Below are 25,628 nucleotides of genomic sequence, written 5' to 3'. Positions count from 1 at the left end.
AGGAAGGAAGCAAACTAGGTTTTGAACTTATCATTATCCAAAATGCAACATGTGAAGCTTATAATGCCCAGTAACACTTATCGTGGGCACAAGTATGTTTAAGTTTACACTTATAATGCTGTCTAGGTAGCAAGCTTACTAAGTTTTGGGACGGAGACTTCTTTCTTTCCCTTTTCTGTTTTTTTATTCCAGCACTATTTTGTAACTAACCACAGTAAACTTATGTAACATCACTAGTTTCACAACGATGACAAGAAAGTACTGGTCACAAACTAGTCTTTATTAGTAAAGTTACAAGTAAATAACTAAATCCAAAAGCATTTCAAGTTCAATTGCATCAACGCATACATGTGTTTGTCCAGGGCTGTCATTATTCAATACAAACAACAGTGTGAAAGACTCATATCTAAAAACAAATGTCTTTTGCTTACAAGTTCTCAAAAATTCACATAGTATTTTTTTGAGAAATGCACTATGGTTCATTATTGATCATCACATACAGAAATATGAAAAGAGCTCATGGTTCATCCGAAGGTCGTCTCTTCATTTTATAAACATGGCAGCAGAATGAGTTATTTTTCTCCTGGACAGTGTGAATAATCGTGTCTCTGTCAAAGTAAACCTCGTGACTGTAGGTCTGGAAAACAACGTAGAGAGGATGCTTATGTTATGACCAATAGTGTGAATGATATCTTAAAACAGACTTCATTTATTCATGTCATACCACATCCCATGGCTCCTTTAGAGGAACTCTCTTCATTAAAAGCCCTGTCTTATTGTCATGTAGACGAAGATGGGCCTGTCCTTCATCTTCAGTCTGAGTGATGTCTACCACAGCCAACAGATCAAGTTCATCTTCATACTTCACCATTCTGAATGTCTAGAGAAGACCGTGGAGTTACTACATGCAGACTAAAAACATAGCAGTCCGTCTCAGAGATGCACTAGACTCGAGTGAGTTCACTCAATCAGCCACGTCTAGGTACATTATTCCAAAACATTATATATATATAAAAAATAATAATAAATATTCCAATTAGTCCAATTATTCCAAATAAAGTTTCCAATTAGAATAAAAAATTGCTTCTACAGGGTTTGCCACAAATGATAGTTCAGGTAAAAATGACAATTTTGTCATCGTTTACTCACCACCATGTTAAAATACTGTATGTATGCAAGTAAAGTTGGGCATACATATCCAGATTTATGTAAAGTGCTGAGCGATATTTTGCAATTAAATAAAATCAGAAATTTGCTGTATAGAGTGTTGCTTTACATGAGTGTACTGCATGTATGTTAATAAAGTTGTGTATATAATATACACCCAACTTTATGTGTGAAGCTGCCTGATTGATTGATTTTAGATTTCCGTAGATTATATAACAAAAAAAGAAATGTTCCAAAACCTTGTAACTTGTTCTTCTATGAAACATATGTTCGTACAGTGAAAGAATACACTGATCAAACATTAAAAAAAAAACTCTCAAAAAATACCAGAAAAGAAGTCCACACATTAAGTTCAAAGAGGCACATGAAGTGCATGAAAGTGCAGCATGAACATTTTACACAAGTTTTCTTTTTGTGTGTTTATGTATTTATATTTTCTATCATACAAGTTTGGGACAACATCAGGGTGGGAAAATAGTGAACTATTGCTTTGAGGGCCACAATAAACTTTCTGAGTTCCTTAGGAAGCCAAATATGCTGTTAATAGTTTTAAGATACCAACACACTGATCTGAAGAACCTAAAATGTAAAATCAAGATTTGTTCTCACTCAGGAACTCTATAAGACGAGGGATCTTCTCTGCACTGATGTTCTACACAGAACTACTGAAGAACGGTGATTTGCAGTACCTGCTGAGCTGGGTCATCATCTAACAGCTGGAATCTCCTTTTCACCGCACGGCCAGAAGACGTCACCATCACCTGAGGGGCCTGTGAGGAAGAAGAACCACGCGTTACAAACGATGTTCTGCTTTTGAGAAAGTTCTAGTATTGATATTTCTATATTATTGCGATGCAACTACAGCTGGTTATGAACCCATAAACATTAGTTACACTATGGTCACGAGCAGCGGTGATGGAGAAGGCTGTGACTATCTCATACTTCCAGTCACATCCTGTTTCAGCCATGATCTTCAGAACACTGCGAGAGAGAAAATTCAAAATGACATTCACAGAGAGAAGAATAATTGGAGAAAACTCATTTATCTACATGGTTTAATACTCTGATGGTTAATGTTAAGGTCATGGTTTCTCATTCAGTTGTTTATGCTTGTTCACGGACTCTGTTTATAAGAAGATTCCTGTTATACAGGAATATTTAATGTGCAATTTTGTCTCTATTGCCATATACAGTATATAATAATTATTATACTCACTTTATTGTGCTGGGCCCAGCATGTATGATTCGACCCGAGTCATCTGGGTGAAAAAAGATCCAGTCTGCTTCTAGAGAGTCACATTTCATGTCCTGGACGCCATTCTTAGCCTGATGTGTAAAGTTGAGGGTTATTGGGTTAGATAGACAAGAGTCAAGCCAAATTGATTAGTATAGCACTTTTCACAATACATACAGTTTACTTAGTAGTATGCATCACCCTACGCAAGTATACTGTATGCATGCAGATAAAGTTGGGCATGCTTGCATATCCAACTTTATATAAAGAGCTGGGCATAATGCATATCACATTTTGCAATTCAATTTAAAAAATCAGGCAACTGAAATTTGTATATATATATATATATATATATATATATATATATATATATATATATATATATATATATATATATATATATATATATATATATATATATATATATATACTGTATAAAGTCGCCTGATAATAGTTAGTTTACATTTCTGCAAAACCTAATACTGTGTGTCTTGCCCTAAGAGATAATAATAATAAGATGCAACATGTAGATAACAGACACACTTTACCTATTTTAAGTGCATGTCTAGGCTCTAAATATATCACAGCTTGACTTTTTTTCCCTCAGAATATCTGTAGGAAGGAGAGTATTCACCAGCGCTCCGTCTGTGATAGAGCAGATATGATGGGTTCCTCTGTGTCTCTTGTGGTTGGGGGTGTAGATGTAGTGCCAGGGATGACCTCCGATCTGAACCCCGTTCTCAAAGTATGACATCTCAAACAATACGGGAGGACACTCTGTAGAGAGACGTGTTGACAACTCGCATGAAAACATTTAAAAAAAAAAATTCAGCAATTGTCACACCATATATGCAGTGCCTAAACATAAATTCAGAAGCACTCTCCAAAATCCTCTGAAACTTAAAGGTAATGCGTGCCGTTGTTTTCATTTTTTCTTAACTTACTCATACAGAGTCAATTATAAGTAAGCAATCCAACTTATTTGCTTTAAAAACTATAAACACTACGAAGCATATCATGCGCATATGTTTTACCAGTGCTAAAAGATTAATAGTTTTTGGGAAATTATTTGGTCTACTATTACTACATTAGATTGTATTAGAAGTGCAATAGCCAATGTATATAAATAAGCGTAATATAATATAATAACATAATATATATATATATATACACACACACACACACACACACACACACACACACACACACACACACACACACAATTGCATAATAAATGAAAAGGAAATAGAATACAAAAAGATTAGAAAGGTAGTTAGATTTTTTAAAGAATAGAATTAGAATAGTGAGTGTTAAAGTTAGAGGGTCAAATAAAGATGGAAGAGATGTGTTTTAAGCCGATTCTTGAAGATGGTTAAGGACTCAGCTGCTCGGATTGAGTTAGGGAGTTCATTCCACCAGAAGGGAACATTTAATTTAAAAGTCCGTAAAAGTGACTATGTGCTTCTTTGGGATGGCACAATCAAGTGATGTTCACTTGCAGAACGCAAGCTTCTAGAGGGCACATAAGTCTGAAGTAACAAATTTACTTAAAAAATCTAACTAACTTTCTAATCTTTTTGTATTCTATTTCCTTTTCATTTATTATGCAATTGTGTGTGTGTGTGTGTGTATATATATATATATTTATGTTATTATATTATATTACGCTAGGTAAATGGGTGCAGAGCAGGTGGTAGTTTTGTAGGCAAACATCAATGCCTTGTATTCTATGCGAGCAGCTATTGGAAGCCAGTGCAAATTGATAAACAGAGGTGTGACGTGTATTCTTTTTGGCTCATTAAAAATTAATCTTGCTGCTGCATTCTGAATTAATTGTAAAGGTTTGATAGAATTGGCTGGATGACCTGCCAAGAGGGCATTGCAATAGTCCAGCCTGGACAGAACAAGAGCTTGAACAAGGAGTTGTGCAGCATGTTCAAAAAGAAAGGGCTTGATCTTCTTGATGTTGAATAAAGCAAATCTGCAGGATCAGACAGTTTTAGCAATGTGGTCTGAGAAAGTCAGCTGATCATCAATCATAACTCAAAGGTTTCTGACTTTTTTTTTTTCAGCCGTAGATCGCTGACAAGCTACGACATATCGCGTTCATTATCGCAGATGAATCGCCTTCGATAATGAACGCGATATGGCGTAGCTTGTCAGCGATCTACGGCTCTGTCTATTAAATGCCACTCCAATTATAAGCAGGTGATGGCGATTTTAGCTGTGATCACGGAAGCAGCTTTACTGATTAGATGAGCATTATCATATCGTTAGATATATCGCCCAGCCCTAGAAGAGAGGAGTGACTGATACACATTAAGGTCAGTAGTATTTTTGGATTTGCGCCACACCTTTTCAGCAGCTCTAAGCTTAGAACAGTGTTAGGGTAGGAACATTAGGGTATAAATGAGAAGTATAAAGCACAGAAGGTATTTATTTACTGTATATACACCCACCATGAATGTGAATATTGACTGGAATGCCATATGGAGCTTCTCCCACAATTCCTTTCATCTCACACTGCTGTCCCAGAGACAACTTCTCAATTCTAAACTGAAGTGAAAAGAACACATATGGAACTATGACGGAAGAAACAGGCTCAATAAACCAAACAATCATAAAAAATCAATGTTTCCATTACCTTATTAACAATGTACTCAAAACTGTAAAGTTTGACATGTTTCGAGCTGTGTGACACAGCTAACACTCCCTGTGACAGCAGCACATCCACAGCCGTCTTACCGAAGACCTGAACATAACACAACCCATATATACTGATTTATTCATTCATTCATCTTAAAGAATAAAAAGAGACCTAACAAACTTTGTTCTGAACAATGTGGTAATTCAGATTTTACTTTTTTATTAATCTCCAGCATTCCTACAAGCTCTAGTGGAAAGACTTGAAATACGGCCAGATGCATGAGGATGTTATTATTAACACCAGCCTGAGAGAGAGAGAGAGAGAGAGAGAGAGAGAGAGAGAGAGAGAGAGAGAGAAAGTGAACCAACTGCATATAGAGCAAGTACAATGCAGATATGAGCCCCAGTAACGTCTGACCTGTCGTTCCAGAGTAGTCTGTTTGCTCTGAATTGATCTGACATATAATGTCTCCTGCGAGGAGTCCCAACCTAAAGATCTGTTAACAGACTCATATCAATACAACAAAAACACATTCCAGCAATCAATTTGTAAAGACATTTCAGATATGTTGACAAAATTTCTGCTTTTGTTGAAAATTATACTGTAACTTGACACAAAATACAACTTGTTCATTAAAGTTATTACCACTACTTCATTCTATAGTTTAGCTCCTACAGCCAAAACTAGACAGATAGACAGACACAGACAGAGACAGACAGACAGAGACAGACAGACATAGACAGACAGACAGAAAGACAGCGACAGACAGACAGACAGACAGACAGACAGACAGACATAGACAGACATAGACAGACATAGACAGACAGACAGACAGACAGACAGACAGACAGACAGACAGACAGACAGACAGACAGAAAGACAGACAGACAGACAGACACAGACAGACAGACAGAGACAGACAGAGACAGACAGAGACAGACAGACAGAAAGACAGACACAGACAGAGACAGACAGACAGACAGATTGACAGACTGCCAGACAGACAGACAGGTGGATAGACAGACTAGATAGACAGACTAGATAGATAGATAGATAGATAGATAGATAGATAGATAGATAGATAGATAGATAGATTGCCAGAGAGACAGACAGACAGACAGACAGACTAGATAGATAGATAGATAGATAGATAGATAGATAGATAGATAGACAGACAGACAGACAGACAGACAGACAGACAGACTAGATAGATAGATAGATAGATAGATAGATAGATAGATAGATAGATAGATAGATAGATAGATAGATAGATAGATAGATAGATAGATAGATAGACAGACAGACTAGATAGATAGACAGACAGACAGACTAGATAGATAGATAGACAGACAGACTAGATAGACAGACAGACAGACAGACAGACAGATAGACAGACAAATAGATAGACAGACAGATAGAGAGATAACCTGAATTTGAAAACCGAGGAGAGGTAGATCCGCTCTAGTGTTTTTCCTGTGTCAGCTGAGAGCCGATATAACCAGTTATGAGCTGTTAGAACCAGCAGACATGACTTCTGGTCTGAAGCGTTTGGTAGAACCTTGTCCTGCAAATATATCAGTTACACACAAAGTTAAAAGCGACATTTATTTTGCATATGGAAATATGAATGATGTGCAGCAGCTGATCAAACTCACTAGAGGACACTGGCATAATAAAGCATCTTCAATCTTCTCTGTTCTGGGGGCTTTGGGGAGCTCATACAGCAGTTCTGGCTCAGACAAAAGGCTGTGGTTTTTAATAAATGTGAACCATATTAATAGATGTCACACTGTAGCATCACTTGAAATATACCACTTTAATATAAGGTCTCATTTGTTAACTTTAGTTAATGCATTAACTAACATGATCTTACAATGAAGAATATATTTTTATAGAACATTTGTTAATGTTAGTTAATAAAAATGTCCATGCTAGTTCACGGTGCATTAACTAATTTTGAAAAAAAAAAAAAAATCTTTTGACCTTAAAATGCCTTAGTAAATGCAGAGATTAACATTAACCAAGATTAATAAATGCTGTAGAAGTATTGCTCATCATTAGTTCGTTAACAAATGAAAATTTTTTGTATAATGTTTACCAGTGACTATAAACAGTAATATCAGACTATATGGTTTACCTGCTGTAGCAACACCTGTAATTATCAAAGTATAACCGTCCACTTTCATAAGCGATGAGAGACTTGGAAGTCTTGCTCCAAACCTTTGTGAATTCTGCACCATCCTATAAAGTCATGATGAAAGTCAAGCAAATGTATATGTGTTTTCATTTATATATATATATTAAACCCAGCAATACATACTTGGAGAATGATGTTTCTTAGGATCTTAAGATTTGCTCCCAGTAATCTGCCAATGTCATTGGAGCAGGATCCAGTGGCTCTTGAAGTCAGTATATCACAGCTGTTTTTACTAGTGCGTGTGCACGCAGGGGGGCGCTGCGCGCATGAAGACGGGAGCGCGCACATAGGAGACGGCACTACTCACTCACACCATAAATAAACACTGACTAACACAAAACTAAGCAGAATAATCTTCAGAAATGACATCAAAGTAAGTGTTGGGTGAAGTCAATTCTCTGTCTTTTTATATTCAGATTCGAATTCATATGATTGTTATCCAAACTACAACAGTTCCTACAGGATTAACAAATATACTGCAGAACATCTGCGTCTTTTGACTTAACTTAACGTACATAATTAAAATACAAGCAATTACATTATTTCATTTTACTTTTATTATAATTAAAGCTGCGTATTCATTAGACATTATTTGCTACTAAGCTAAGCTAACTGTTAACCGCTAACGTTTCAGTTGTTTACACAAATAATCTCATCAAGCATTGAAAAACTTGGCGAAATTATAAAACATGTTCGAATGAAAATCGTACAATTCTCTGCTTCTAGTAGTAATTTCTTTGCTTGCTTTAAAATTGTAATCAGCGTACAAACCGCTCACATGTGTTTACAAAATCTTCCGGGTGTACGTCATCTGCAGACGCATGTTTCCGGCTGGGATATGTAGTTTAATACTTCACATTAGTATGAGGTGTTTTCAAGTTTGTAATCTGAGTGATGAATGGATGTTCTCAGATGAGGGGGCTCTTGAAGCTGAGTGTCCGAGCTGTGAGCTGTGTTCCCCGCAGACCGTGCAGTGGAGGAAGACCCCCCGCGCCGCTGGGAGCAAGAGTCCTCACCAACCCACGGGACATCTTTCAGCACAACATGTGGTAAAGACGAATGAGTTATCATGATGCCCACAGCAGCTCTTAGGTTCATATCTAAGCATTAGTTTTCAGTTCAGTTAAGACTTATGCACTAATTCAGTACAGTGAAATTCACATTCTAGATTTGCGAGCTCATATACTCTATGGACAGGACTATTTAAGTGGACATGCAGTGGCGGCTCCAGACAATTTTGATTGGGGGGGCAATGGAGGGTCCTGGTCTTTTCAAGGGGGGTCTCATGAAAACCAACAAAAAATACAGTGGACATGGCTAATAACTGCATATTACTGCTACTAAACAACAAAAACACCTTTGCAATGTAAACAAATGACAGGCTACATTTGTTATTCATATCCTTCACACTGCACTTTCATGTCAGGTATATTATGCATTTTTATTGACATTGATATTTTTACATTTATTTCCAGATAGATATTATTGAGTTTACAGGCTAAAGTGGTCTTTCTGTTGTAAACACTGTTGCTATTGTAGAAAAAATATTTGCATCACATTTAAAATATAATTATATTTTAATTCATTTCTGAATTGTTTTTATTTTTATAATGATAATTCAGTGAATGAGAAAAAATCTGAATAAGCCTTACCAGTGTTGTGATAATTATTTTTACGTGTTAAAAATAAATAAGTACTGTAAAATAATAAAAGTTTATTCAAATAACATAAAAAAGACCAGACTCCTCGATGCCTGTGAAACTTTTCTCCCTCAAACAGCACGCTAGCGTTACTTCTACACTACAGGCTGCACACAGCAATATAAACAACGTATCTGCATGTTCTCACATCACATCGTTCTTGTAAAATAATAATAAGTAAATAAACACCAAAATCACTTCGCTGAGAATGAAACACCACTTACCAGCTGCCACGATGTTGAAAATATCCTCTAGCAATTAGTGATGGCCGATTCGTGAACGAATCGTTCAATTTAACCGGTTCTTCTTAGTGAACCGGTTGAACCAGTTCACCAAATCGAACTGAATCGTTTGAAACGGTTCACGTCTCCAATAAGCATAAATCCACAAATTACTTAAGCTGTTAACTTTTTTAACGTGACTGACACTCCCTCTGAGTCAGAATAAACCAATATCCCGGGGTAATCCATTTACTCAAACAGTACACTGAATGAAATGCTGTGAAGACCGCACTGAAGATGAACACCGAGCCGAGCCAGATAATGAACAAACACGCCCACTGCTGGAGCAGTTCTCGTTCTCGAGTCAAGAACCGGTTGCTTCGGTGTTCGGATCACCAGTACACTCAACCGAGAATCGTTTCTGTCGGACGCGTCCGATTTGAGAACCGATGAGCTGATTCTCGTTCTCGAGTCAAGAACCGGTTGCTTCGGTTTTCGGATCACCAGTACACTCAACCGAGAATCGTTTCTGTCGGACGCGTCCGAATTGAGAACCGATGAACTGATGATACTGCGCATGCGTGTAATTTTGTAAGTATTTTGTTAAACATCGGAAAGTGTGATAAAGTAACTATATTTTATTTTGATTTTTTTTAAATTATTTTTTTTAGATTAATGTTTCCAATCTGTATATTGTATATAATGTATAGGCCAAATGGGTTTTCAGGGAAGTTGGACAATAATTAAGACTCTAAAGACTCTTATGTTTAATAGGAATAAGGGATGATTTATGAGATATCTGTACTGTATTTATAGTTAATGATGACATTCACAAATTGAGTTTGTAGTAAACAGAACATGAACACGAGTAGAGCAGCTGATGACACTGAACTGCAGCACGTGCCGGTTAGAGCGATTCTCGTTCTCGAGTCAAGAACCGGTTGCATCGGTTTTCGGATCATCAGTACACTCAACCGAGAATCGTTTCTGTCGGACGCGTCCGAATTGAGAACCGATGAACTGATGATACTGCGCATGCGCGATTCAGCGTGAAGCCAACTGACTCACAGCATGTCTCTGAACCGAAGGGATTCTTTTGGTGATTTATTCTGATTCTGTACTAGTAGTTATGAGCGGGTATTTTGAGGGCTTGGATGAAGGGCAATCTGGCGAAACGTAAGTTAATTTAATAACAAATACATCGCAATGGATTATGTTTAGTAAGTGGATCATGGTTTCTGCACTGATGACACCTAATTTATTTACTTTATATCTTCAAGACTTAAATCCTCATATGCACATTATTGCTGTTACTGTATTTAGGTGTTGTTGCAAAACTCAAATGTAAACTTTTCATGATTATGAGGTTTTAACTGACTAAAGTTATGATTACTGACTTTATATATTTGAATGTTTGATAGACGTGACGCCATTACGTCATCGCCAATGACGTCATTACGTCGAGCGTGAAAGAACCGATGAACCGGTTTTTTCAACCGGTTTATTGAATCGAACCGTCCGAAAGAACCGGTTCGCGGAAAAGAATCGAACTTCCCATCACTACTAGCAATTAAAAAATGCGCTTGCAGCATGAGGAATCTTCCCGGTTGAATGAGGTCGTAGTCAGGTGAACGGTCATCATGTTGGTCATTTTATTTACGGCTAAATTATTATTAATAAATTGTACTAATATTATGATTGGTCGTGGGCAGGCATTCACAAAAGTTTATGTTATTACAAAAAAAAATTTGAGGAAATTTTGCTTTGACAAAAGGGCACCTAAGGGGCAAAGGAGCAGGTGCTCAAGTGAACCGGTTCTTTCGGACAATTCGATCAAGTAAACCAGCTGAAAAAAAAAATGGTTCACCGGTTCTTTTGCGCTCGATGTAATGCCGTCATTGGCGATGATTGCCCTTCATTCAAGCCTTTGGTTTACCCGCACTTATAACATTAGCACAGAATCAGTTCAGAATCAATCACCAAAAGAATCAGTTCGGTTCAGATGCGCTCTGTGTCAGTCTGCTTCACACTGAATCACGCATGCGCAGTTATCATCAGCTCATCGGTTCTCGAATCGGACGCGTCCGAAAGAAACGGTTCTCGGTTCAGTGTATGAATAAATGTCGAAATAATTATTATTTATTATTGTTCTGCGTTGTTTGAAGAGAAACATTTTTGGATCTTTATCCCGTATATATATATTTTTTTAATCAGGAAGAGGCTGGGGGGTCAAATGGGGGGTCAAGGCATTTTTTGGCAGGGTCCTGAGACCCCCCAAGACCCCCCCTGGCGCCGCCGGTGTGGACATGAACAGTAAAAAAAATAAGTTGATTGAGAAGAAATTATGAATTGCAGAACCTACAATACACACAATTTACTGTAAAATAAATGTTAAAAGACATTATTAGGTTACTTAATAATGTGTATGGTAGCCTGCTCAGATGACTCTAAATAGTTGTTTGTCAGCTGTAATATAATAAAGATTTAAGCTTATGGTCATACCAATTGCTTGGTAAAAAAAATAAATAAATTAGATAATGTAGATTTATGTAGATAATTCAATTCAACACATCATTACCAGTGCGTAAGAATAAAATACAAATAAACCTGAAAATCATTGGGATGTGCCCATAGATGAGAAAAAAAAAAAAAAAAGCTTGGGAGGAACCTGGGGTTATATTAACCAAAAATCAAGAACTTCATTTTTTTTTTTTTGTAATTTATTTGGCTAATTAAATCTAATAATACTAGAATACTAATAATTCTAATCCTTCTTTAGAAAATAGTCTTTTAATGATAGTGTTTGCATTTTTCCTGGCAGATTTAATGCAAATTTAAAATTCAGTTTACTGTTGTTATAACAAGTAGTGAAAAGAAGTGTTTGATCCGTTAAGTGTAATTGATGTTGATTCTGTGCTCCAGGGATCATGTGCAGTGGACAGAGGAGGAGACCGAGGAAGCCCGGCAAAAAGCAGAGCAGAACTCTGAAGAGAAGATTCCTGTAGAAGAGCAATGTGAGTGTTTAAAAACCCAACATTCATATACAGTGGGTAAAGAAAAGAATCAGACATGACATGTTTATTCTTTCAACATGTCAGAATAAAAATTATAATAACCACGATTCTTCATTTCAGGCTGCAAAGCAACGATTATGTGATTATTTTAAAAGGGGTTGATTCTTTTCTATACCCAATGTACAGGCGCATCTCAATAAATTAAAATGTCGTGGAAAACTTCATTTATTACAGTAATTGAACTCAAAAAGTCTTTGGTTCTTTAAATTTTGATGATTTTGGCTCACATTTAACAAAAACCCACAGAATCACTATTTCAACAAATTGGAATACTTCATAAAACCAAAAAAAAAAAAAAAAAACATGTTTAGTGAATTGTTGGCCTTCTGGAAAGTATGTTCATGTACATGTACTCAATATTTGGTAGGGGCTCCTTTTCCTTGAATTATTGCCTCAATTCGGCGTGTCATGGAGATGATCAGTTGGTGGCACTGCTGAGGTGGTCTGGAAGCCCAGGTTTCTTTGACAGTGGCCTTCAGCTCATCTGCATTGTTTGGTCTCTTGTTTCTCATCTTCCTCTTGACAATAGCCCACAGATTCTCTACGGGGTTCAGGTCTGGTGAGTTTTCTGACCAGTCAAGCACACCAACACCATGGTCATTTAACCAACTTTTGGTGCTTTTGGCAGTGTGGGCAGGTGCCAAATCCTGCTGGAAAATGAAACCAGCATCTTCAAAAAGCTAGTCAGCAGAAGGAAGCATGAAGTGCTCCAAAATTTCTTGGTAAACGGTTGCAGTGACTTTGGTTTTCAAAAAACACAATGGACCAACACCAGCAGATGACATTGCACCCCAAATCATCACAGACTGTGGAAACTTAACACTGGACTTCAAGCAACTTGGTCCATGAGCTTCTCCACCCTTCCTCCAGACCCTAGGACATTTGTTTCCAAATGAAATACAAAACTTGCTCTTATCTGAAAAGAGGACTTTGGTCCACTGGGCAACAGTCCAGTTCTTCTTCTTAGCCCAGGTAAGACTCCTCTGACGTTTTCTGTGGTTCAGTAAATCTCTTGACACTTCTGTGTGTGATGACTCTTGATGCCTTGACCCAGCCTCAGTCTATTCCTTGTGAAGTTCACCCAAATTCTTGAATCGATTTTTCTGGACAGTTCTCATAAGGCTGCAGTTCTCTGCGGTTGTGCACTTTTTCCTTCCACTCAACTTTCTGTTAACATGCTTGGATACAGCACTCTGTGAACAGCCCGCTTCTTTGGCAATGAATATTTGTGGCTTACCCTCCTTGCGAAGGGTGTCAACGATTGTCTTCTGTACAACTGTCAGATCAGCAGTCTTCTCCATGATTGTATAGCCTAGTGAACCAGACTGAGAGACCATTTTGAAGGTTCAGGGAAACTTTGCATATGTTTTGAGTTGATTAACTGGTTGGCATGTTGCCATATTCTTATTTTGTGGTGTGTTTTTGTTAAATGTGAGTCAAAATCATCACAATTAAAAGCACCAAAGACTTAAACTACTTCAGTCTGTGTGCACTGAATTTATTTAATACACAAGTTTCACAATTTGAGTTGAATTACTGAAATAAAGGAACTTTTCCTTGACATTCTAATTTATTGAGATGCACCTGTATGTGTTAAAACATGACACCTATTAATGGTTGCCAGCTTGTTTTTCTAGTTTGATGGCTTGTTGTTTTCTCTCCCACCAGCCAAATATGACAGAGAAGCTCATAAATATTGGGACCGATTTTATGGCATGCACCAGAGGAAGTTCTTCAGAAACCGAACTTGGCTCTTCACTGAGTTCCCAGAGCTTCTCCCTCCAGACGAGGAGCAGGAGCAGGACTTGTGCTCAGAGTCTGGGAGCAGAGAAAAGCAGCAGCCCTGTGGTTCCTGTACATTAACCAGCCATATGGACACATTCCCTGGACAGCATGCTGCTTTCAGGATACTAGAGGTATTACAGCCTTCGTTCAATCACTCAAGAACTATTTATTTATTGCAGATATACATAATAATTTGTGGTGTGTTAAATCATTTAGGTTTGAGATTCTGAGATTTTGATTTGTGTGTTTTATGCAGGTGGGCTGTGGTGCAGGTAACAGTGTGTTTCCCATCATCAACACCATCAGGTGAGAGCGTCATCTTCACTTGTGTGGACAACAAAACCTCATTTCCTCAGAAGAAAAATCTAATTTTTAGTGCTTGGAGAAATTATGTAGACGTTTGTCTGTCAATTAAACTAGCAGAGGACAAAAAGCATACACTATTCAAACGTTTGGCGTCAGTAAAGTAAACGGAGGAGCAAGAGAGTCTTACAAAACATGCAGAATTGATGCGCTACATGTAAACAACAGTCTTTGTTGGATTGTCCTGTCCAAGTTCCTTTGGAGTTTCTGCAGGGTTTTCCGTTAGTGGGCGGAGCTAATGTGCAAACCACAATCTCATTGGCTGGTGCTCAGCTATTATCATCCCTGTTTTGATTTCAGCGAATCAGTTCGAGGCAGACAAAGTGATTAATATTCATGAATCCAGCAGCTCGTTAATCCTGGGTGCATTTTATATTGTTGTTATAAGTAGAATTTGTATAAAATAATAACACTCTAATTTTTATTATTATCTTATTAGTATCTTATTAGTATTACACGGTTACCAAGTTTGAACTAATTGCTAAACTTCTATTATTAAATAATACTTGATTATCATATTATAATGCTTGAACTGCTTGACTTACTGATGTTAAGAGTCTACTTTCAGATATTTAAAGGGGGGGTGAAATGCTCATTTTCACTCAATATCCTGTTAATCTTGAGTACCTATAGAGTAGTACTGCATCCTTCATAACTCCAAAAAGTCTTTAGTTTTATTATATTCATAAGAGAAAGATAGTCTGTACCAATTTTTCCCGGAAAAACACGACAGGCTGGAGGCGTGACGTGTGGGCGGAGCTAAAGAATCACGACGCCAGTAGGCTTTTTAGGCTAGTGACAAATGGTCAAAAAGTGCTTTAGTTTTCGAGATACCCCTACCGGAGGTAGAACTAAACCCAACAATGTTTTTCCTCATCTCTAAGGTCTCCCATATATGAAATGGATTCTTGGCTAAAAATATTTTACTGCTAAGATTGTTAAATTAACAGATATTGTTATACACCACAAAACCAATAAAGGACTAAAATATAGGCTGTCCGTATGGGAGTTAAGACATATAAACTAATGCAGATCAATCACACAAGCTCTGAGAGCTTTGAAACTTGACATGTTTCTAGTCAGGAAGTTAATTCAACTACTAGAAAAGACTGGATGTGAATATCTTGATGTATGGAATAAATAGACACATGTAAACACATATCTAAAATAAGCGGACATGCACAAATTTAATATCTATGCAGAATGTTTTCATTTACTTTGTGCTTGCTGTGCCTGGCATTATCATAGAAACACATTTGATAGCTTGTTGGAAAGGTGGGGTTGTGCTGAATCCAGCAATACCAAATATGTAAATGATATGATAAAAGAGAAAAGTTCTGCCACTCAATGTATGAGGTGTCCAAAACGAAAGAACCCTGGACAAAATAGCCCCAAGTCCAAATCACATTCACAAAATCAGTGCTGAGAAGAATGTTGACAAATTCATGGTTACTGCAAAGTAACTTACATTAGGTAAGTGCTGATCTATATTTATGATAAATTTAATAATGATACATTTCATAAGGCACAGTATACTATACAATTCATATGTACCACAGATCCAATTGAATCAGGTTAACATTGGAATGGAACACCTTTATTAAAATATCGTCACTGACGGGCAGAATCCTCACATATCCAAATTTTGTCTATTTCATATTATTTCACAATTCAATGCTATTGGTCAAACCCCACGTGGTAAACAATCTAAAATGTTGAAAATAGATTGAGAGCAAATCTCTTAACTCCATTGGACACTTAAACTGTCTGAGAATCCTCGTAACTCCACCTCTTCTTCACTCCGCGGCAGGAGCTTCCACGCCATTTTGTGTCCTCAGGATTTTAAGTCACAACGATAGAGAAATCCTCGTCGAGCAACACATAAAGCAAGCCTTAACTCTGATTTTATCTGTTTTAAACTATGATATCAGTTATTGATGTATTTTAAATGTCTACTTATCACTAGGCAAGGCAAGGCAAGTTTATTTATATAGCACATTTAATACACAATGGTAATGCAAAGTGCTTTACATAAAATAAAGTAAAATAATCATGAAGAAAAATAATAAATATAAAGACAAGCAATTTTAAAACTTTTAAAATTATGAAAAAAACTACTTAACTAAAATGAATTTAAAAACAGTTAGAAAATGATTTTACATAAAAAAAGTGAAAATATAGTGCAATCAGTTCAGACATTGCACAGTGCTCATTTAATAAATGCACAGCTAAACAGATGTGTTTTGAGTCTAGATTTAAATGTTACTAGTGTTTTAGCACATCTGATCTCTTCTGGAAGCAGATTCCAACTGCAGGCAGCATAGTAACTAAAGGAGGACTTCCCTTGTTTTGTGTGAACCCTTGGTATTTCTAACTGACTTGATCCTAGTGATCTGAGTGCTCTGTTAGGTTTATATTCAGTGAACATATCTGCAATATATTTCGGTCCTAGGTCATTTAGTGATTTATATACGAGTAAAGGTACTTTAAAATCAATCCTAAATGTAACTGGAAGCCAGTGTAAGGACCTGAGGACTGGTGTGATATGCTCAGATTTTCTGGTTCTAGTCAGAATCCTGGCAGCAGTGTTCTGGATGAGCTGCAGCTGTCTAATGGTTTTTTTGGGAAGGCCGGCGAGGAACCCATTACAATAGTCCACCCTGCTGTTGATAAAGGCATGAACAAGTTTCTCCAAGTCTTGGCTGGAAACAAAACCTCTAATTCTTGCAATGTTTTTGAGATGATAGTATGCTGATTTAGCTACTGCTTTGACATGACTACTGAAACTCAGACCGGTCTCCAGAATCACACCAAGATTCCTGACATGATTTTTAGTTGTTTGACCCCTAGAGTCAAGGTATGCATTCACCTTGAACACTTCATGTTTGTTTCCAAATGCAATGACTTCAGTTTTTTCCTTGTTTAACTGAAGAAAGCTCTGGCACATCCAACTATTAATTTTATCAATGCATTGGCAAAGGGAGTCAATAGGCGGATCTTTTGTGACATCATTGTTTATGTTTGTCGCGTTGCATCATGGGAATCGTGTGGCAGGAAACACCGCTAGAGACCTGTAATTTGATTGTTTTGCACATTTGGAGGAGGATTTAGGGAAGAGGATGGTTCACTCTTGCTGTGTGGCCGATTGTACGGTTAGTTGGGGGCCTGATAAAAAGTTTTTTCGAATTCCCTCCGAAAAGGATAGCGAAAAATGAAAGAAATGGTTGCGTGCAATTAGGCGATTGATCCTGGACGTTCCGCAGAAAGCCTGCAGCTTCTGATCGAGTTTGTGAGGCACATTTTGTTCATGGTAAGTCTTAGTGACTATGTATTTATAGAAGATTGAATAAAAATAAATAAAACTGAGTCAAATCAACGAGTCATATGTTTTCGCTTTCTGATTCAGGTGTCCCAAACCGCAATCCACAGCACCCAGACTATGTTCCTCACATCATTCTGTAGCTGTGCTTTGCTGCAAGCCTCACTAGTACATGCAGCATTTGTAAGTCCTATCCTGACAGCTGCTTCTACTTTAAACATTAAAGCTGCTACACGACTGCATGTTTCTCCAAGACTGGATTTGAAAGAAGGAGAAATGTGTAAGCTGTGATATACAATTTTTCACCATTAGTACAGACGCCATTGAAAGTCTCACACTGAAAACAATTGAATTGGTACAACAGTCACTACATTTTCGGTAAATAAATAAGTAAATAAGAACACTGATCAATGAAGACTTACTTGGCTTTGCAGTCGCAGTGAGCAGTGATTATTTCGCCGTTCTCTTTGGCGATCCCCCACGGGAGATGCGAATCATGCTGTGACTCTGCTTGGCCAGGTCTAACCTCTGCTTTTAGCACGATCACTGCTTTCTGCTTGGCAGAAAAGATCGGCCCAACTTTTCGAGAAACAAAATAATCATAGGCCTTCAGACTTTTGAAAGCCTTTAATCTTTCATGAGTGAAGGGTCCAAGGGTTTCTATTAAATAAGAATAAATGTCTCCCCAGCAGATTGGTGGCCAAGACACGGGCGAGTCGGACCAACGTTTTTTGTCATCCCAGATCTCATATGGGCTTTGAATAGCTTCGATTTTGTCACCAATACAAATTTTTAGCTTCTTTCTAAACCTCCTCCGGTCTTCAGATGTTAAAGTGCTTATATATTGAGGCTCGTCGCGTCTTTACAGCCCGCCATACTGTTTGTTTTGTTGCCACACAACCACTCGTGTATGCGTACAAAGATGTCATCAAAGATCCTCCTATTGGGCTGTAGTAATTTGGAGATAAGGCTAGGTAAATCTGGGTATCATCAGAATAGCTGTGATAGGCAATTTGGTTCTTTCTCATTATTTGACTTAGTGGAAGCATAAACAGGCTAAACAAGAGCGGTGCAAGAATTGACCCTTGTGGCACTCCACATCTCATGGACGTCCACTTAGACTTATGCTCTCCTAGACTCACATAATAGCCTCTCCCTTCTAAGTATGATCTGAACCATTTGAGTACCATCCCAGAAAGCCCAACCCAGTTTTCCAGTCTCTGTAGAAGTATGTTATGATCGATAGTACTAGGGTTATTATTACTAGGCTTATTATACATGTGCATTGAAGTTTTAAAATGTATCTAATTTCTAATTCTACTTTTATTGAATTAAATGTTTTGGATACCAGCATTAAATTATTGTTTTTATTATTATTTTACTGACTCAAAGTTGGCACTGTGCATGTAAAATGCCCCAAGTAGGCTAACAGGTTTTATTTATGGGAGAAATCTACTGGCGCCAAGTAAGCCTATCTTTGCATAACTCTATTTTTTTTTTTCATTTCTTAAAATAACGAATAAAAATAGTTAGGTTAGATACATTTGAGTAGGCTTGTTTTGTTAAAAATCCATAGCTGTAATGCTTCGGTAATGCTCCACACAGCTGTAATGCTCCACACAGCTCACGCTGAAAAGCGACGCAGTGCCTTACTCGCAGACTGGCCCCATTCTCTGTTGCACGGCTGCTTCGCTAGCATCATCGGATGCCTATCAGAGTCCGGGAGTTAAGACCGCAGTTTGAGCCAGTGGCTTGAATTGATATGGCTCAGGCCCTGGCCCTGTGTCCTCAGACACCTCGACATCCTCCACTTCAGGTGAAGGTTGGGGAGAAAAGTCCTCTATTTCAAATGAACGCTCTGTTGCAAAACTACTTGCGTCACTAGAGTCACTCTCCATTTTAGCGACTCTGACAACAGTTGTCAATTAATCTGTCACTGCGGGTCTCAGGTTCATGGCACCCGCTCAGCCCTGCCCTTGGTTTGTCCCCTCTATCTCCGCTGTGCTCTGCCCACTTTTCAGCATTTTTCAAATATTGCCAGTGGGTGGAGTCAGGCTCTGACCAGGGGTTTAGTTACCCTTTAAAGGTGCCATCTGTGATGTTTGGCAAAAAAAAAATCAAGTCATACTCCACATTCCATAACAGATGGGGGCAGTATGCCTCAATAAAGTGAATTGGTCTACTCTAGAGTAACAAACGAGAAACGGCATAGTCTCTATGCTCCGCCCCTACCTTCACAACAACACTACAGCCATAGCCGAAGCCTAACTGTGCGTTCACACCGCCGGCGTCGAGAGCGTCAAAAATCGCTCTTGCCGCTCTGCTCACGACGCTGCAGAAAGATTTGTGAGCGCTCAGACGCTCTAACGTAGATCGAATGCTTATTTTGTATTTAAAGCGGCCGCAAAGCAAACAAGCTTGTTGATCTCGTGCAGACTAACCACAAGGAGTAATAAGTTAACCTCATTAAATATTGTTGTGGACGAAATATTAGGATCCTTTACTTAAAATGAACAATCTCAGACACCTTGGTCCACGTATCACTTTTAATTTATTTTTTATGTCCCTGTACGCAAACAGGGACACATCATAGATTAATACAAACGATAAACAGCAATAATCAACCTGTCCTTTATTCTGCTTGGGAAATAATGTGCCAACTCTCAAGCATTCAGCGTTTTTGACCCTTTTCACACGCTTTCACGACACACATCAATTTTTTCACGCACAGAAAAACCACGAAGCAAAGAGGACACGGAGACCAACATACTAGACAGAGCAGATTAGTTATGATATAATAAAATGGGTAACGTTAAGTTATAGCTAGCTAATTATCAAATGCAGCTACGGTTAGCCATCGCTAACATTAGCACGTTTATCGAACAGCCTTCGATACATTGCTATGTTATAACTTCTCGAAAACAAATACACAAACATATAAAACAAACTTCTAGCGAAATACTAACAGCATCTAACTTACTGTTAGACATGTAGCAAGTTCGGAGTCGAGCCTCATTTCTTTATGGTCCATCAGTTGTCTCCAGCGATTGAAAACAGTGCCGATGTTTACTCTGGGTCGGCTCCTTTTCTTATCGGATTTGATTTGTGATTCCGAGCGCGGTTGTTTCCCTGTAGCGGGTGGTGGTGGTAGGGGTCTCTTGCCAAGGGCTTGAGACATAATTTCTCTTTCTTCCCTGAACTGAAATGAAGTAGTAGTGGGCTGTACTTTCCACACGATTGAAATCAGGTTCAAGTACACGCCCACAAGCCATGCGAGTTATTCGTGTATTGCAGGTTGGCTGGTGGTTATGCTGCCCGCATACCGCCTCCCATGGTCGAAACTGGTATTATGACACCTGTCGGGCCGGGGCTAGTAATGCTAATGCTAATTAAGGTTGATATCTCTGCAGCACTTTAACTTGACATTTTTTTAATGACATCATCGCCCTTATTTCTTCTCATTCTTTTGATGTGTGTAGGTCATGTTATGGATATTTTTACCTCAATTTCTGCATATGGCACCTTTAAAGCCTTATCTCTTGTCAAAAGGCTCGACACGACCGCAGACTTTGATGAACACTGCTGGTAGCAGCGACGTCTGTGTCTGTATCATTCTTATCAATGAGTGCATAACCTTGTTACCCCCCCGCTCCCAAGTCATAAATATCTCGTATCTCAGATTAAACATGATTTTGTCCCACCCTCTTTGTTTTTTGATGATGGAAGCATGAAGAAGACAACAGCAGCTGCCAAGTGTAAAAGAACCATCAGCATATATCATTGATGGCATGGATCTTCTTCAAATGCTCAATGTTCAGCCTTTCAAACGTTCAATGACCAGGGTGAGTGTGTCTGGAAAAAGATCGCAAATTTAATGGGAAAGGAAGGTAACAGCTGTGTCGTTATAGTTTTTGATAGATATGACCACCAACAGTCAATCAAAGATCTTGAAAGACAAAGAAGAGGCACCAAGATGGGCATCCTTGCACCAACCTGGATGAGCTGAGGTGTCAGCAGCAAATCTACCCCCAACAGAAGATGGCTTGCAGCAACATGTGCTGAGAGCCGTGTACCAAACAGCAGTGTGGCATCACAGCCACCTGGCCAAAACTCTTCTCTGGAACCCAGTTGGTAGAGGATGGAGGCTCAGAGAAGGTGGCTGCATTTAATCTGTGATGTTCCAGAAGGCACCAGCACCTAAAGGAGTTAGAGACCTCACCCACCTCTACTGTAAAGACGGAAACTGTGCCGATGCCACCAAATGCCACTGTCTTTCTGTGGGCTTGACCTGCACAAGGTTTTGCTCTTGCCCTGACTGTCCAAATATGACCCACTTTGTCACTGATGACAATGTGGATGAGTGGTGTGTTGCAGTTGTAACATCATGGGGGGTTGACCCCAAAATGTTTCAAGAGGGTCTGGCTGCAGGCTTGTACTTGCACTCTCAGACTTGCACACTCAGACACTTGCACTTCCGCTAGTGACATCACTTGCAGTCTTTATTTTTTATTTTGTTGAATTGTTTTATTACTTTTCATTTGAATTTCCCAACATTTTATATAGCCAGGTGGTGAAGACAAGAAAAAAGAAACTAAATTACAATGTCACTTGAAATTGCTATTTGAACTCTCCGCTACCTGTGACATCACTTGCAATCAACACAAATCGTACATGTTGCCAATGGAGACAAGACGCTGTGGTTGTGATTAAATTATTAAAACTAATTTAGTACTATAACGTACAGGGTCCTGCAAGAAAAAGACAAGACTGGCAAATCCATGGCCAGAACACCAGAATATGAACGTTTGCACAAAGTCTCTAGCTAAGCGTAGAAAAAAAAACACTTAACATGGCTTAATATATTAAGATGCTATTAAATTATAAAATTAAATGTACAGTTCATTAATATAAGGAATATGTATATAGTATTTTCCTCACATACCGCAAAATGTGGCATAATGGACATAGATGAGAAAGGCCAAACTCAATGCTTCTCTACTTTATTAAAAATACATAATTCTGGTGAGCCCAGAATAAACGCAACACGCAAAGTTTCACATTAAGCATTTTTCCATATAGAATAAACTGTCTACAACTTGTTTATATCACTGTCTTTGTCCATTAACCTACATTATGTGTTTTATTTATAATGATTTTCTATAGGAGGAAAACGTTTAATGTACAATTTAATGCACTGCGTTCTGTACTCGTCTGCTTGCCTGTACGGAGTTGATCCTTTTAAAATCACTTAATGCATAATGCCCGTTCATATTTGCTGGTCTGTATGTACTTCGAGTCAACAACAAGACATATAGGCTAGGCTAGGCCTACTAAATTGTCTTTATCATCTTAGTTTGTTATTAGGCCACATTAAGCGTTATGTTGTATGGGAGGACAAAGTTTGCACATTGTGTTCATAGCCATCTGCTTGACTTGTAGTTCATTGAATAATAAATATATATCGAATTTGATCTTTTAATTGAACTTAATGTGTCTGAATGCATTATGCTATATGCCATGTTAGTTTTTTTCTACAGGAGGAAAACGCTTAACAAAAGACTTTGTGCATTGCGTTCATATTCTGCTGTTCTGTGGCCAAGGTCTGTTCTTCTCTTTTTCTTGCAGGACCCTGTACGTTATAGTACTAAATTAGTTTTAATCGTTTAATCACCACAACAGCATCTTGTCTCCACTGGCAACATGCACGATTTGTGTTGATTGCAAGTGAAGTCACAGGTAGCGGAGAGTGCAAGTAGCAATTGCAATTGACATTGTAATTTAGTTTATTTTTTCTTGTCTTTGCCACATGGCAACTGTTATAAAATGTTGGGAAATTCAAACAAAAAGTTATCAATAAATAGAACAAAATAAAAAATAAAGACTGCAAGTGACGTCGCTAGCAGAAGCAGTGTCTGAGAGTGCAAGTGCAAGTCTGCAGCCAGACCCTTCTCCAACGGTTACCAAAAGCAGTTGATGTTCCAAATGGTTGCTGCTAGAAAACAAACTAAACAGCCTGAGAAGACAGGGCTTATCCCCGAAGAGTGTTTGTTTCTTTAGTTAGATTGCCATTTGTTTTATTTAAGACAGTAATTTAAGTTGTATTGTGTGAAGTTAAGTTATAGTTTTATTAAAAAGTTCATTAAGTTAAAACTCCTGGTCTCCTGTTTGTGCTATGGTAAGGTGTTATCTTTCGATTTCAATCTTTGTTTCCATATAGTACAAGGTGCCATATTAAATATTTTTTGATGTCTCTTATACTTGAATTTCTCAACATTCTTCTCACCACTGATAATGAATGATAATGAATGGGTTTGGACTCAATTATGTCAGTGTTCCATTTTCATTCATTTTGGACACCTCATACATTGAGTGACAGAACACTTCTCTTTTATTATATATTTACATATTTGGTATTGATGGATTCAGCACAATCCCACCTTTCCAACAAGCCATCATATGTGTTTTTATGATAATGCCAAGCAAAGCAAGCACAAAGTAAATGAAAACATTCTGCATAGATATTAAATTTGTGCATGTCCGCTTATTTTAGATATGTGTTTACATGTGTCTATTTATTCCATACATCAAGATATTCACATCCAGTCTTTTCTAGTAGTTGAATTAACTTCCTGACTAGAAACATGTCAAGTTTCAAAGCTCTCAGAGCTTGTGTGATTGATCTGCATTAGTTTATATGTCTTAACTCCCATACGGACAGCCTATATTTTAGTCCTTTTTTGGTTTTGTGGTGTATAACAATATCTGTTAATTTAACAATCTTAGCAGTAAAATATTTTTAGCCAAGAATCCATTTCATATATGGGAGACCTTAGAGATGAGGAAAAACATTGTTGGGTTTAGTTCTACCTCCGGTAGGGGTATCTCGAAAATTCAGGGGCATTGTCACTAGCCTATTTGTGTTGAGAGCGTTTGGACGCTGTAACAGCTGTGAAGGCTGAAACTGAACGAGAGCAGCAGCAGCAATGACTCGCTCCGAGCGGGGCTCGAACCCGGGTCTCCGGCAGGGGAGGGGGACGCACTAACAAGGAGGCAGAGATATTTTAAGCAGTTTTATTCACCGCATGCGGTTCCAACACACGATCGTGACCCTTTTTCGTTGGGACTGCATTATCCTTAAGAAATAAACGATGTGCAAATCCGTCGTCAAACTGGGCCTTGTTTGTAAAACAAGCATCTTCGAAATGCAGGGAACAAACAAAAACACCCCCCCCCCCCCTTTAAAAAGCTGTTCCATTTTACAAATATTCTATATATGTATATGTATATGTGTATATATATATATATATATATATATATATATATATATATGTATGTGTGTGTGTGTGTGTGTGTGTGTATATATATATATATATATATATATATATATATATATATATATATATATATATATATATATATATTAGTGCTGTCAAAATTAGCGCGTTAACGCATTCGATTAATTTGAAATATTTAACGCGTTAAAAAAAAATAACGCAATTAACGCGGTTGCAGTTTTTTTTATTTCCAGTTGTGGCCATGTGTGTTCAACGTGCAAAGAAATATGGATAAGACCAAGGAAGGACTTTTAGACGGAAAGTTTCAGTATAAAACTCTGCCGGATTACTCTTCAGTCTGCCACAAGAAACAGCAACATTAAAATCATGAACTCAAATGTCATTGTTTAAAAAAACAAAAAACAAACAATGACTGTTGTAACAGTGCGTAAATCAGACCTTTCTGTAACGCTAACGTTAATAAGCTTAAACAAAAATAACGAAATTGTGTAGCGGAGTATTTTTTGTACACAGTGCCGTGAACTGTCAATCACTCCTGTACGCGTACATCACTGTCCTCCTCAGCTGCAGCAACTTGCGCTCTCTCTCTTCATCAAGCTTTAAAACAAAAAGGGGACAAAAAGATC

General features: G+C 37.9%; 2 protein-coding genes across 4 annotated transcripts in view; one reads left to right on the top strand and one right to left on the bottom strand.

Annotated features, from left to right (window-relative positions):
• Positions 1–259: 259 nt before the first annotated feature.
• On the bottom strand, positions 260–7,562 carry dcaf17 (ddb1 and cul4 associated factor 17). Of its 2 annotated transcripts, none has more exons than XM_026218639.1 (14): positions 7,369–7,562; positions 7,186–7,289; positions 6,704–6,794; positions 6,476–6,612; positions 5,466–5,544; positions 5,263–5,352; positions 5,046–5,153; positions 4,861–4,957; positions 3,036–3,178; positions 2,384–2,493; positions 2,061–2,148; positions 1,857–1,937; positions 725–880; positions 260–637 (listed from the first exon to the last, which is right to left on the bottom strand). In XM_026218639.1, the coding sequence occupies exons 1-14, from the start codon at positions 7,531–7,533 to the stop codon at positions 518–520; spliced, it is 1,569 nt and encodes a 522-aa protein (XP_026074424.1). In that variant the 5' UTR covers positions 7,534–7,562; the 3' UTR covers positions 260–517. The 2 variants fall into 2 exon arrangements, with proteins under 2 accessions (XP_026074424.1, XP_026074425.1); XM_026218640.1 differs by having other exon boundaries at positions 6,704–6,777; positions 7,369–7,508.
• mettl8 (methyltransferase 8, methylcytidine) overlaps positions 7,492–25,628 on the top strand; it is a 25,713-nt gene continuing 7,576 nt past the window's right edge. For both annotated transcript variants that reach the window (XM_026218648.1, XM_026218649.1), the window contains exons 1-5: positions 7,492–7,618; positions 8,158–8,294; positions 12,089–12,180; positions 13,909–14,156; positions 14,282–14,331. In XM_026218648.1, the coding sequence (XP_026074433.1) occupies positions 8,158–8,294; positions 12,089–12,180; positions 13,909–14,156; positions 14,282–14,331 (527 nt within the window). In that variant the 5' untranslated portion in view covers positions 7,492–7,618. The remainder of the gene's footprint in view (positions 7,619–8,157; positions 8,295–12,088; positions 12,181–13,908; positions 14,157–14,281; positions 14,332–25,628) is intronic.

This window comes from Carassius auratus, chromosome 34 (assembly GCF_003368295.1).
Source record: "Carassius auratus strain Wakin chromosome 34, ASM336829v1, whole genome shotgun sequence".
NCBI lineage: Eukaryota > Metazoa > Chordata > Actinopteri > Cypriniformes > Cyprinidae > Carassius > Carassius auratus.
The sequence above is the reverse complement of the archived record's forward strand: the minus strand, read 5'-3'. Positions and strand labels throughout refer to the sequence as shown.